Source organism: Saccopteryx leptura, chromosome 3 (genome assembly GCF_036850995.1).
Source record: "Saccopteryx leptura isolate mSacLep1 chromosome 3, mSacLep1_pri_phased_curated, whole genome shotgun sequence".
NCBI lineage: Eukaryota > Metazoa > Chordata > Mammalia > Chiroptera > Emballonuridae > Saccopteryx > Saccopteryx leptura.
This window is the reverse complement of record NC_089505.1, coordinates 181,501,151-181,516,236: the sequence shown is the minus strand read 5'-3', so window position 1 is coordinate 181,516,236 and position 15,086 is coordinate 181,501,151. Positions and strand designations below refer to the sequence as shown.

General features: G+C 38.8%; 1 protein-coding gene across 2 annotated transcripts in view; it reads left to right on the top strand.

Annotated features, from left to right (window-relative positions):
• F13A1 (coagulation factor XIII A chain) overlaps nucleotides 1-15,086 on the top strand; it is a 177,765-nt gene that overhangs the window by 114,066 nt on the left and 48,613 nt on the right. For both annotated transcript variants that reach the window (XM_066376973.1, XM_066376972.1), the window contains 2 exons: nucleotides 8,150-8,324; nucleotides 11,406-11,544. In XM_066376973.1, the coding sequence (XP_066233070.1) occupies nucleotides 8,150-8,324; nucleotides 11,406-11,544 (314 nt within the window). The remainder of the gene's footprint in view (nucleotides 1-8,149; nucleotides 8,325-11,405; nucleotides 11,545-15,086) is intronic.

The following is a 15,086-nucleotide window of genomic DNA, read 5'->3' as shown; positions in this document are numbered from 1 at the left end:
TCTCTTGGAACACAAAAAAAATGTTAAGTATTCTCTCTAGGATAAATATTCAGGGAAATTCTAAACATTTTTAAAGTATAAATAAGAAAATAATTATTATATATATTTCCACTGCAAGAATTGTTTACAATTAGTATCTTGGCATATCTGCTTTCAGTCTTTATTTATGAAAGATTATTTTTATTTTTGGTAAAATAATAATAATATCTTTTTAGTATAATAACAATGCTCTCTAAAATAAATTTGAACACTTCAGAAAAAAATTTAAATGCAAGTTAAAAATGTTCTTCTCTAAAAAAAATCACCCCAAATTTCACCACCGAGAAATAATCATTATTTATTTGATGTACATCATACCAACTAGATTTTATATTTTATATTAAATAGATAAATATAATTTTAAATGATAAATGGTATTATACTATAATGTTAACTTTAAAGTATTATACATACTTTTTATGGTTTTATATAGATATTTTTGTCATACAACAAAATGTACAAATTAAAATGTACCATCTGATTACTTTGATGCACTCATGAAACCATCACCAAGATGAAAGTAATAAGCATGCTCAGAGTTTCCTTTGTAATTTCTCCCTTCGATGACTCCTTGTTTTGTCCGCCATGTTCTGCTTTCTGTCATTAAATGTTGATTTAATATTTTAGAATTTTATATGAATGAAATCATGCAGTATATACTGGTTTTCATCTGGCTTCTTTCATGCTCCTTCATCTCCTTCGGGGATCCATCTGTGTGATCGTGTGCATCAGTAGCTCACCCCACCTAATTAATGAGGAGTGTTACATTGTATAGGTAAACCACAATTTGTTTATCCATTTACTTGTTGTTGGACATCGAGCTGTTTCCAGTTTTTAAAATAAAGCTAAGACTGGTCGTATACAAATCTTTGTATAGACATAGCTTTTATTTCTCTTAGATAAGTACCTCGGACTGGGATGGCCAAGTCATATGGTCAGTGTAGACTTAATTTTTAAGGAACTGCCAAAGTGGTTGTACCATTTTCCATTCCCACCAGGGATGTATGAGATTTCCAGGTGTTCACATCTTCCCCAACATTTGATATGATCAGTCTTTTTAATTTTAGACTTTCTAAAAAGTGTACAGTGTTATCTCATAGGAGTTTTAATTTTCATTTTCTTTTGACTAATAATGATGAATATCTTTTGTTGTGTTCTTTGTCATCCATGTATCTTCTTTGATGTAGTATCTATTCAAAGGTTTTGCCCATGTTTTTCAATTTTGTTCATTTTCTTATTATTGAGTTTCAATATTCTGGTTATAAGACCTTTATCATATATGTGATTTATAAGTATTTATGCCCACTCTGAACTTATCTTTTCATTCTCTTAATAGTATCTTTCAAAGAGCAAAAGATCTTAATTTGATGAAATTAAATTTATAAATATATTCTTCATGGGTCATTATACCATTCTTTTGGTATTATATCTAAGGAATGCTTGATTAACTAAAGGATACAAAATATTTTCCTGTTTTCTTCTAGAAATTTTATAGTTTTAGGTTTTAAATTTAGGTCTATGGTTTATTTTCAGATAATTTGTGTCAATGGTATAACATATGAATCAAAGTTCATGTTTGTGTATGAATATCCAATGTTCTAGCAGCATTTGTTGAAAAGATTATTCTTTGTCCCTGAAATCACCTTTACAACTTTGTCAGAATTAGTTTAACTATATTTGTGGGGTCAATTTCTGTGTCCTCAATTGTGTTCTATTGGTTGGTTTGTTTGTATTTATGCCAAACAGTGTGTGCTATTTAATTTAAAATACTATATTTAATTGTATTCAAATTATGTTGAATTTTAATTTTTATTTAATTTTATTAAATTTTATTTTCATAGAAGAGGAAAACTGAATTGTCATAAAAGAAATTAACTTTAAGCAAATGTTTCTTTTCTACCAGAAATATTATTTTTTAACAGATCCCTCTAGGGTTATTAAAAATTTATCAAAACATTAAGGGAAGAAAATAATTACATTTTAATTATATTTTAATTTTAGATGGTGTCAATTAACTAAGAGAGATCAACATGTTAAAACATTAGCACTTCCATTCTTTCTTTCTTCTTTCATGCCTAATTTTTCTTAGGATTATTACTGTTTATATATACATTATCAAGTTTTATAAGTCATATTCATTCTAATACTACTATAATTCCCAAATATTTTTATAATTGTATGGATTTTCTCAACACTGGATTTTTTACCTCAGAGTCTCTGTTTCTAGGTTGTTTATTTGATTCAGTCCTTAATCATCTTGATATCACTTTTTAAGTAGTTTGGTTGATGGAGACTATATTTCCTGAGGTCCTCCGTATTTCAAATGTGTGCCGGTTGCCTTTATCCTTGCAGAACATCTTAGCTCTGCTTAACATTTTTACATCAACGTTTCTTTCTCTCAGGACTGTTGACTGTGTTTTGATTGACTATGTTTTGCCATTGAATTCTAGCTACTATAGAGAAGTCAGAAGGCAGCCTAATTTCCTCCTTTGTTGCTAATTTGCATTTTCTGTCTATATCATTTTTTTATCCTTAAGTTCAAATAGCTTAATTAATTAAAGTTCTCAGGCAATGAGCGTTCTTTATCAAGTTACCCTGAAGCACAGATTTCTCTTTCAATGTATAAATTTAAATTTTTTTTCAATTTGGTTAAATATCTTTATATTATGTCATGAATATATCTTCAGTTTCATTAGTTGGGATCTCTGTTTTCAGGATACTAATTATCCTTATGGTCTTCCATAACTATTAGCTTCTCTCTAAATAACTTCCACTCTTAATATTTTTTATTAGTATGTTTTTTACTTACTTTAGCTTTTCATCAGTCATTGTTTATATATTTAGCGGTATCTATTGTTTTGTACAGTTTGTAACTGTTTTAGTTCCATGATGGTGTAATTTGGTCGTTTTGTTCCTTTAGGTCTGTGGTCTCCTTAGGGATTATAAGAAAATTCTTTGTGTTCCTTAATTTTATTTTCTTGTATGTACTGTTTTAAAATATTCTCTCTCTCCTACCCCTTTTCTTCTTTCTTCACTGTTTCTTTTCTTTTTATCCATGTTCACACTTGCATAACTCTTTCCAAGTGTTTTATTTTCTCTAATACAGAGTAGATAACATCTTGACTTTTCCCTATCTGAGATTAGTTTGATGTCTCCTCTGAATATCAGTTTGAGGCCAGTGTGTTTTATCCTATCTACTCTTTAGAACTGTGAGGTAGCCTAGAGCAGGGAAGGGAGTTTAGCTGGAAAGATGACAGTCTCTGTTAGAATACATAGGATCTGCCCTTTCTTTTGAGAAATCTGTTAAATTTCTCGTTGTAGTCCACTACACCTGGTTGCAGGTATATCTCATTTTCATGGAGGAATAACTCTCAGGCTTTGTATCATTTCCCCACTGTCCTAGAATCTCTACCTCTTTAGAGAGACAGACCTTTTTTCTCCCATTTTTTCATGGCTGTTGTGTCCACTATTCTGGTCATAACAAGAAGATCTGCACCTTAATTCAGTGTGTCTCTTTCCAGAGTTTGAAATACAAATGATAAATTTCAGGATTGTGTTGAGTGGACAGAGGGTTGCTGGAGCACTGATGATTAGGATTAGGAGCTGAACCATGTTGTCTTTCTGCTCCACTCCATCATCCTCATCCTTTCTTGGAACCAGATTTTGAAGTTTATTGAATTATGTCATGCACCTGAAGTTGCTGACAATGACTTGGGAGTGGGGGGGGGGGGTGGTATTTCATTTTTCCAATGGTGTGGATATTATGGGATGACAATTTAGTGCAAACCTTAATGAAGTTTAATAATGCTGTACATTCAAAATCTTAGGCTCATATTGTCTCCTCGACCATCAGTAATGTAAGACCAAGACATTTTATTTTGTTACTGGTCAAACTCTGAGTCCATGATAGGGTGTCAAAAAAGAAAAAGTCCAGCCCTGGCCGGTTGGCTCAGTGGTAGAGCATCAGCCTGGCGTGCAGGAGTCCCAGGTTCGATTCCCGGCCAGGGCACACAGAAGAAGCGCCCATCTGCTTCTCCACCCCTCCCCCTCTCCTTCCTCTGTGTCTCTCTCTTTCCCTCCCGCAGCCGAGGCTCCATTGGAGCAAAGATGGCCCGGGCGCTGGGGATGGCTCTGTGGCCTCTGCCTCGGGCACTAGAATGGCTCTGGATGCAACAGAGCGACGCCCCAGAGGGGCAGAACATCGCCCCCTGGTGGGCATGCCGGGTGGATCCGGTCGGGCGCATGTGGGAGTCTGTCTGACTGCCTCCCCGTTCCCAGCTTCGGAAAAATGAAAAGAAAAAAAAAAAAAGAAAAGAAAAAGTCCATTGTAACATGAGAAAAAAAATGATGCCCTTTAATACCCAAACCTATCTTGTTGTCTAGGGAGGAAGTTATTACTTTAACTCTTTACATTTGTAACTAAAGACTTATTTGTTTCAATATTTGGGCTCCCAGAAATCAATGTCCTAATTAGAGAACAGTAGCTAATCTGGCCAAATGCTAATAAATGAGAGCTGTGATTTATCTACCAATAGTGGAACAGCTCAGCATTAACAATGAAAAGGTCTATAGAGGAAATAGCTTTTTTTTCCTTACTCTTCCCCTTGGCTGATTGGGTCCAACCATAAGCTATAAATATCTCCTAATTGATGGCTATCTATTTGAAAATTAGTTATTAAACCATAATTTAGAAAGTTTTATCTCTGAGATTTATATGCCCTATTCTAATTCTCAATGATAAGGATAAGGAAATGGTAATATGAGTTAAAGCTGAATCTACCTATCCACAAAGACCAAACCACATCACAGTCTACAAGGCACTCTTCAGGCTTCATTATAATAGATGCAGAATTTTAAACAATCATCTTAACTGCAGAGAGAAATATTGATCATGAATAGAGCCAAAATGGTTGGCTAACCCCTGCTGCACCTCAGTCATTTCCTGGTGTTACAGAATGAAGCCAACGTTTACATTAAAGGCATGAGTTTGCAATTTGTTGAACAATGTCCTTCAGAAATCTCCAAAAAATTATCATTTTTCTATGTTAAACAAATTAACTGGGTAGTTACCTTCACTTTAACCTGATTAATTGAAGTCAAAGGAGAAAAATAGAATGTCTAAATCAAACTGAATGGCGACTGCCCAGAAGGACTCTCTTTGGGAAATGCCACTCAATGCTAGGATAAATTTTATATTTTAGTGGAGGGTTTGTCATTTAGGGGAGAAGGTTCTTGTACCTCTTAATTATTTTCTTCTAGTATTTTCTATTTCATCCAATATTGCCTTCTTTCTTGATAATAGCAGGACCCTGAACTTGCCATGTTATTTCATGACACAAAGCATTTATTCAAATTATTTCTACTATATAAATGGCCTTTGGTAGTCCCCAGCTCTTCAAAACCTTCCAGCCTGGTAGAACAGATTACTCCTTCCTTTCAGCCCCCATTCTACCTGTCATCTTTCTGTATTAATACCAGTGACCTTTCCCTGAAATTTGATTGGTTTCTTATCTATCCCTCCCCAGGGAGAAGGTCTTATACTTATCAAATTGTATAATGCTTATATGCCTATTGAATATATCAGTGATTATTCAACAACTCTTGAGCACCTGCTCTTTGCCTATACGTCAGAAAGGAAGATTTTTTAAAATTAATTAATTAATTATTTTTTTGTGTGGCAAAGACAGAGAGAGTCAGAGAGAGGGAAGACAGGAAGGGAGAGAGATGAGAAACATCAATTTTTCATTGTTGCTCTTTAGTTGTTCATTGGTTGCTTTCTCATACATGCCTTGACTGGGGGGCTACAGCAGAGCAAGTGACCCCTTGTTCAAGTCAGTGACCTTAGGCTCAAGCTGGTGAGCTTTGCTCAAACCAGATGAGCCTGCGCTCAAGCTGGCGACCTCAGGGTCTCGAACCTGAGTCCTCCACATTCCAGTCTGACGCTCTATCCACAGCACCACTGCCTGGTCAAGCTCAGAAAGAAATTTTTATCTCTGTTCTCAATTAACTCATGACCCACTGGGAAAGATAGACTCCTATAAAGCTAAACTCAACAAACGTAAGAGAAGGCTCTGGGAAGTACAGATGCTGAGCCAAGGTAGGGAATACATGAAAATCACCATAATTTATCTTCTATGGTTTTCATAATACAAACACACCTACTTTAATCGCATGTTTTGTATTGCTTACAAATATCTTCTCAGCATAGTCTACACCAAGGGTAGTCAACCTTTTTATACCCACTGCCCACTTTTGTATCTCTGTTAGTTGTAAAATTTTCTAACTGCCCACTGGTTCCACAGTAATGGTGATTTATAAAGTAGGGAAGTAACTTTACTTTATAATATTTATAAAGCAGAGTTACAGCAAGTTAAAGCATATAATAATAATCACTTACCAAGTACTTTATGTTGGATTTTTGCTAAGTTTGGCAGAATAAATCTTTATAAAAGAACTTACTATAGTTAAATCTATCTTTTTATTTATACTTTGGTTGCTCTGCTATCGCCCACCATGAAAGTTGGAATGCCCACTAGTGGACGGTAGGGATCAGGTTGACTACCACTGGTCTACACCTATATTTCTCAAACTAATGTGCACACAACTAACCTGGGGGTTCTGTAAACGCAGACTGTGCTTGAGCAGGTCCAGGAAGGTGCCTGAGATTCTGCATTTCTAACAAGCTTCCAGGGGATTCCACTACTCCTGGTCCACAGACCACACTTTGGGGAGCACTGCTCTAAACTAGTGTCACGTCAACATAAAAGCATTGTTGATGTAGCACCAGTTTTTCAAAAAAAAAACTTCCACAGCTACCACCTAGCTATTCCTCTGACTATATTTAAACATGATTTTAAAAAGTTACATCGAGAGAGATAAAATTTAACAGTGCCCCACTCCCTGAAAAAAAAAAACCTTTGTTTTATTGTCTAAATACAAAAGGTTGTGTTCCTGCGCTTGTGGTCTGCTGCTACCAGATGACTATGGTCTGAAAGTGAAGAAGGTTTTCCCAAATATCCAAGATCACCGTTATTCGCTTACATCTTCTCCGTATTTAAACTATAATATTCCCCAGGTCCTTCATGGAAACAGAAATAACTTTTAACAAAACTATAAAACCTCATTAAACTTAAATAATAATAATACAAATAGCTCTTTAATGCAACTTTTAAAAACAAATCTGTAAGGTACCAACGGGAATCTAATTTATTAACTTTTAATTGTTCCTATGTCAGCATCTGTCTACCTTTTCCATTCATTAGAGTCTGCCATTCTATATTCTAAGTCAGGAACCTTTTTGGTTGAGAGAGCCATGAACGCCACATATTTTAAAATGTAATTCTGTGAGAGCCATACAATGACCCATATACATTATGCATTATCCAATAAAAATTTGGTGCTGTCCCAGAGGACAGCTGTGATTGGCTCCAGCCACCTGCAACCATGAACATGAGCGGTAGGAAATGAATGGATTGTAATACATGAGAATGTTTTATATTTTTAACGTTATTATTTTTTTTATTAAAGATTTGTCTGCGAGCCAGATGCAGCCATCAAAAGAGCCACATCTGGCTCGTGAGCCATAGGTTTCCGACCCCTGTTCTAAGTCAAATTTCCTTAGACCATGAGAATTCAGGCCTTCATTCAACCTATACATTCTTTGTCATTTGTCTGTCATTTCTGAATTCTCCTTCCACCAAGACAATATCCCTACTTAATCTCTGCTTGAGCTGTCTTCTTGTGCAGGTCTCTTTCCTCTCTTTATGACATTATTCTCCAGGACTGTTTCAATCAGACCAAATACCCTACATGTATCTTCTCCTAATCATATGGAGAAGACATTACAAATCTTCCTATCTGCTATTTAATACACCTGACTACAATAATATGCTATTTAGGAGGCAGTCTAGTTATTTGGCTTCCCCTTGCATGCTCAGTTATCACATCACTTTCTTTGACAACATAACAGTGAATTAAACAGTAGTGGACTGTTTTCATCATGTAGGACATATGGAGGGCACTGAAAACCTTATCTGGCTCAATGTCAGAGTGTGGAGAAAACTTTTCTAAATGATATTTCTTCCTTCTTTCCACTTGTGGTCTCATTTAGGTTAATTCCAAAGATGACGAAGGTGTTCTTGTTGGATCCTGGGACAATGTCTATGCCTATGGTGTCCCCCCATCAGCCTGGACTGGAAGCATTGACATTCTGTTGGAATATCAGAGTTCTCAGAATCCAGTTCGATATGGTCAGTGCTGGGTTTTTGCTGGTGTCTTTAACACATGTAAGTATCCAACTGAGTAATATTTTTTTAGTGTAAAAAAAAAATCAGTTCACATTTTATCTATAGCCTGGCAAAGAGACCTAGCAATCCCTTTTGGCTTTATAGAATTTATGGGCGGCTATTCTGGGATGTAGTCAATGCATAATTAAATTGTTCTGGGCCCAATATGCTCATAGTTTCTCTTTGATTGCAGAATCTTTATAGAAAAAAATGATGGACTATTTTCTACATAATCCATCATTCCACATCCAGAGAAATGGAGGTCCCCGGCGCCAAATAAAGACGTGGGGGAAAGAATACGGCACTTTCTGTTAGGAACCCTCCATATGTTAGAAAGGGTACATTAGATCAATTTAAAATAATGAATAGTAAGAAAAGATGGGTGCTGCTTATTTATTATTGAGAAGCTTTATAAATATGCTTATTTGCTAATTGTTTTTCACTTAAAGGTTCTATAAATATATCTTAATTTTTAGCCTAGCTATAAAAAGAACTGTGGCAAGTGGTCTCATCCCTGTTCTGTTTGTGTGTGTGTGTGTGTGTGTGTGTGTGTGTGTGTGTGTGTGTGTTTCTTCTCCATTTTTGCATGTGAGTCTCAATGCCCCTGAACAATTAGAGATTAGAACTTAATGAACAATCTTTACTTCTGGTATCCCTTCTGGCTTTTAATCTACCCAACATCCATTCCATGGGAGAAAAAAGCAAATGGAGCAGAATTCTTCTTTTCAGCCTCATGCATTGTTTTTTGAAATGGCATTTGCCTTTCTAGCCCCATGTTATTGTTAACTCAGTGAGTCTATTAAAAAATAATTTATTTCAGTGTGTCTTCATCATTGGTAATGATTTTCATTCACATGCCATTTCTACAGTCTTGGAGAGAACAGTAAGATCAAATTGGACTGTTCTTTCTGCTTGCTCATTACTAAGGAATGTTTCACTCGGGTGGCTTTTTTTTTTCCAGAAAAATCAAGGAAAGGTTGGAGGCTGGCACCTGGGATGAGGCTTTTTTTTTTTAAATAAATGATTACGGAGCCTATCAGTTTCAGCTCAAAGTTGTGACAGTCTAAGAATCACTCAGGGATCCCAGTGAAAAGAAATCATGAGTTTTGTATTGTGTGTTTTGCTCCTCCATGTCATCAAAATGAATAAGATTATTTTCTTTGCCATTTAATCATACCCAAGCACTAACAGAGTATGTGTATATTTCCTGAGAGCAATCAAGGTCAGAGTATCTGTCTCCTAGAAAGGCAGGTCTCTGAAATTCTAGAGAGAAGATCGAGCTTCCAGATAGTGGTTCCCCTCCTTTGTGGTTTGCAAGTCAAGACTGTGCAGAGGTACCCAATGGAGGCAGCCACCCTTATGAAATAATTCCAGGAAAACAGAAAAGGCCCCCCTGCCTCCTCATGCTGTCTACAGTTCCATTGTTCTTCAGGCTTAGAACCAGATAAAATAGTGAGCACCTTCCATCCATGCATGCCTTTCCTATAATCTACTCCAGGCTTTGATGGTAAGCTAGGAAAAGGCAGAACACAATGTGAGAAAGTACAGTGAGAATAAATCTGAGGAAGGAAGTTTGAGGGAAGAAGGTCCTCATACCCAGTGTGCAGCTTCACCTGACCAGACTCCAGTTTGGACTTCCAAGGTTGTTCTATTGAAGGAGGTGGATAGACTTTGGTTAAAAATGTTAAACTATTCTGAGAAAATAAAAGGCAAGCCAAGTAATTAATCTTAAAATTGTCAGCTGAATTATTTTCAATGAGCCCTGATGTGTGGCATTCTGGGAGCCAGGGAGGGCAGTTGGATTAAGTTTAATCAATAGGTATGTATGGCAAGAGATGCATCCTGGTAATTTATTATCTAACAATTAAAATGAATCTGGTGTCACCTTCCACCCTGTGTCACAGAGCAAATTCCAGCCAGGACAGCAAACTGCACTGAGGACCTGCTTTGTAAATTCATAACATCCTCGTAGCTGGTTTTTTCTTTTATTCTCAGAAACATAGTCCCTTTAGCTGAACTGAAATAATACCACTCTGACAATATTGTATGATTAGCAACTAAACAACTGGAACCCTGTTCCCAAGTTCTATTTCAGTGGCTTTGTCTGGCCAGCAGCACTTCTGAAAGATGGGGCAGCCAGGGTTCTCTCTGCAGGCCTGATGCCTGACCATACATAGCTCCCCCTCGGGGGTGGGATATGTGAGGACAACATGCGCAAATGGGGCTTTTCATGTCTGTGTTAAAATAAAAAAGAAACAGAGACCAGCCTTGCAGGTTCCCCGAGCAGAAAAAAAAGGTTTGGTTATACAAAGCTTACTCTAGCTTATTTTACAAGGCTAACTTGACCTGGGTCATTTCTGGCTATGCCTCCGGAAATCACAGGCAGAACTTGACCTGTTTCCTAAGTTCATTATAGAGAAACTACTCACAAATTCCCCATCTTTTAAGGAAATTCTAATGCAACCAATTACTGTGAAGAATAAACAGTCACTGCTTCCTCACTGTATAAGCTGCTTTATAACAATGTATCCTTGAGCCTCGTTCCATGTTTTTGTTTGAGTGTTCCTGGTTTGCAACGGTCATTTTTGGTGTCTGCACAATAAACTCTCACTAATTACTACTTCGGTAATTCATTGGTTTTACTTCTGATATTTCTGAACTTTTGACATTTTTTGTTTGTTTGCTTGTTTATTTTTTGCAAGAGAGAGAAATACAAACAGTCAGACAGACAGAAAGGAAGGGAGATGAGAAGCACCAACTCAGTTGTGGCACCTTAGTTGTTCATTGATTGTTTTCTCATATGTGCCTTACCTGAGAGTCTTCAGCTGAGCCAGTGACCCCTTGTTCAAGCCAATAACCTCATACTCAAGCTGGTGAGCTCAAGCTGCAACCTCAGGGTTTCAAACCTGGTTCCTCGGCATCCCAGACAGACGCTCTATCCACTGCACCACCGCCTAGTCAGGCTAAACTTCTGACACTGTTAAAGAAGAAAGTCCCTATGAGAAGGGGTTGCTCCCTATGTACAGTATTTATGAAGCTTTGGTGATGTGTTTAGCTGTGGTCTGTCCTTCTTTCCTGCAGTTTTGCGATGCCTTGGAATACCAGCAAGAGTTGTTACCAATTATTTCTCAGCCCATGATAATGATGCCAATTTGCAAATGGATATCTTCCTGGAAGAAGATGGCAATGTGAACTCCAAACTCACTAAGGATTCAGTGTGGTGAGTTTGATTTACAAGGGCATTTGCTGATATCAAATTAAAGTGACATTTACACATTTACCACATGACAGACTTGTTCTACTGTTTCTTTCTCTTCTATAGTAAGGACTATTCAATACCACAGGCAGAAATATCTGATTGTCAGAGATTGTTTTTACCTAATGAATGAGAAATGTGAATCAACAGGCAGCTTGGGTTCCTAGGTAATGATGACTGGTCATCCCATTATGAAAGCAACCACTGATAAAGGCCATTGTTTTGGTAACTAGAACCTGTACGAGCTCTTCTTTACTTTAGTTTATGAAACTTATGGTGAATGGCAGGGGTGCGCGAGCTAAGCACTGTCAATATCAGTACTGTGAGAGCCATAGAGCTGACTTTTATTAAGCATTACTTAGTACCAGTTTCTGCATGTGCATGATCATATCTAATTCTTATTGGTGGGCACTTATTAATATCTCCATTTACAGGTGATAAAACTGAGGCCCACAGAGGTTAAAGTGATTGCTCAAGGTCACACATCTGGTAAACTGCGAATAAAACCCAATTGACCTTTAACCACAACCATTTTTGTCTTTGCAAAATAGAATTGACCTTTGAGTGTAAAGATGTGGTTCTCCTTGGTTTGTGACCTCACCAATCATTCTGAGGTATGGGCAATAAGGGCAATGTTAAAATTGTTACCAAACACCAGTCATGGCTAGTTCACCACCCTGAACCACAAGCCAGCGACAGGCAGTTTAAGAACCCAAAAGAGGCCTGACCTGTGGTGGCGCAGAGGATAAAGCATCGACCTGGAAATGCTGAGGTCGCCGGTTCGAAACTCTGGGCTTGCCTGGTCAAGGCACATATGGGAGTTGATGCTTCCAGCTCCTCCCCCCCTTCTCTCTCTTTGTCTCTCCTCTCTGTCTCTCCCTCTCCTCTCTAAAAATGAATAAAAGAAAAAAAAAGAAAAAAAAAAGAAAAAGAACCCAAAAGACTTCTTTTTCCTGTGGTATCCGCTCAGTCTAAAACAAAATCCTGAGAGCCCAAATTTAAAGGACACTTATAAAGGTCCGTATGGAAGGAAATGGCCCGGCATTGAACCAGGTGGAATTTCCAAGCCTCAAATGTGTCTCTTCCACTGGTTCTTCAGAAGCAATAAAGCTTAAGACACTATCAGTTGTAAAAGCATCCAAATGGGGGTGGTAGGAAGTTAGAAGCTCATTTTAAGAGAAATTAAAAGTTAGAAGTGCCTTATATCCCCTGTGTCGCAGGGACGGATCACAGTTGTAAGAGTGGCATTAACTTGCCAGTACCCGTAAATGCTCTTCTGAGAATGCTGAAAGAAGGAAATCGCTGAACTAGGAGCAAAGTGCTACTGTGAATAAGAAACAGTGCAGTTCATTTGCAGAGAATGAGCTGAGCAATGGTAAGCTAGAGAGCACAGGCAAGACCAAACCTCACCTCTGTAAGCTGAACAGCCATCTAAAGCACCATTTAAGCCCTTCGAAATACAGGATAGCAGCCCTGCATGTATATGAAATGATGAAAACAGACCAAAATAGCCACCTCAAAAGCCTGTTGTGACAGCTAAAAATGACAAAAGGAGAATTATTCAGTATTCTGTACTGTGTGCCTCTTCCTACACACTCATACACACATACACACACACACACACACTGCCTTTGTAGTCAACTGCAGTTCGAAATTATTCTTCCTTATTCCTTGATTCAAATGCCTCCCATCATAAATCCTCACAAAGCACCCCAACAAATAACCCCAAGAGGCCATAAACAAAATTGATAGAAAATTGTGAAGCTGATAGATCTCATTCTTGGTAACCCTTTCATCTCTCAGGTTTCTGCTCCAATTTATTTCACTGTTCCTGTCACCTTTTGCTCCTTCTTTGCCTTCCCCAAATAGCCCTGGGACAATCTTCCCCCATCTGGTACCCTCACTCATGCTCCATGGTCAGACCACTGCCCTAGCCTCCTCCTCCCTCCCCTCACTTGGTGCACACAGAGTAGGTTTCTAATATGTAATGACAACCGTCTGGCTCTTTGAGTGGCTGATGGTCACCCTACTCAGGGCACACCAGACCGTGGACCACAGGGGATAATGGTCTCAGTCAGGTCTGCATCCAAGGCCTGACTCTGCCACTGAGCAGCTGGGTGACCTTGGGCAAGGCACAACCTCTCTGTGCCTCTCTTTTCTCCTTAAAAGTAGAAATAGAATTTTCTAATTTACTCAGCAGAGAGCCAAGCATAACAGGTGCCTAATGAATGTGAGCTGCTATGATTGTCTTCATTATTAGTCACACAGCTGGAACCTCTTAGAGGTAATATGTCGCCATCAACTTGAGCATACTGAAGCAGTCAGGAGAAGAGGAGTGGCCAGTGTGTTCCAGTGACTCTGCTCTTTCTGTTCCTTTGGGGTCATTTTAAAACAAAAACAGAAATTTATGTCTCCCCAGTGCAAAACCACTAGTGGACCCTAGAAGCTACAGATGTTCCAGAAAAACAAAAGTATTTCTGAGCCCTTCCTTGGTTGAGGAGCCAGTGGGGGACTGTCCCCAACACATTAACCAGTACATGGTCACCTGAGCCACATCTTCCCATCAAATTCTGTCTTGGGGGGTCACTCATGTGACCTTGAGAAAATGGTTTTACCTCTCTGAGCTTCAGTTTCCTTGTCACTAGAATGAGGCTATTCTCTATAGGGACCATTTCCTGATGGAGAAGCTGTGACAAATGAGGTAATCCAGGCAAAGTACGATGCCCAGAAGGAGTGCTGAGTCAGTGCCTGCTAATGAGATTAGAAACGGGACCACCAGAGCCGCAGAGAGGGTGCTGGGCAGGGCAGAAGCCTAATAGAGGCTGAAGCAAATGCAGGGAGGACTGGAAGGGCATCAGCTGACCCCTGAGAGGGCAGGGCAGTGTGGCTGGTGATTTATGGCCTAGTGAATTCTCTTGCAGGGGTCTCAGGAGCAACTGGCCTCACCCAACCGCCCAGACTCACTTCCCTCCACAGGCTCCAGTTAAACAAACTCCTCTCAACTTCCCCTCAGTTTGCAGGTGGCTCCTGCACTCCTTGCCCTGCCTCTTCCCAGTCTTCCCAAAAGAAAACATGAGAATGATTTCTTGGTTTCTCTCTCTTATGCCTCCACCATCCACCATCCCCTCACCAAGGCTCTGATGGTGCAGATTTTGCAGGGAGTTCATTTATCAGGAGGTGTCCTCTTCTCTATGACTCAGCTGGGCCCAGCAAGCCCACAGAGGAGCCCAGCCAGCAGCGGGCTCAGAGGAGAGCACAGGAATGCGTGTGAGAGTGTGTCATGCCCAACACGATCCTTGGCCAGGAGAGGCGAGGTCTGGGTTGCATTCCATGCTCTCATTCTTCTTTCTGTATCAACACAGACCATCGAGGACTGACTGCTAATTTGCCTGCTTTCTGGTCCCTGCATGGGAGTTTCCCTCAGAGTGTCTCCCCTTACAAGGGGCAGCAGTTTTGCAGAGTTGATGCCAACGGAGGGAGGAGTCAACTTCTTAGCACTTCAGGAC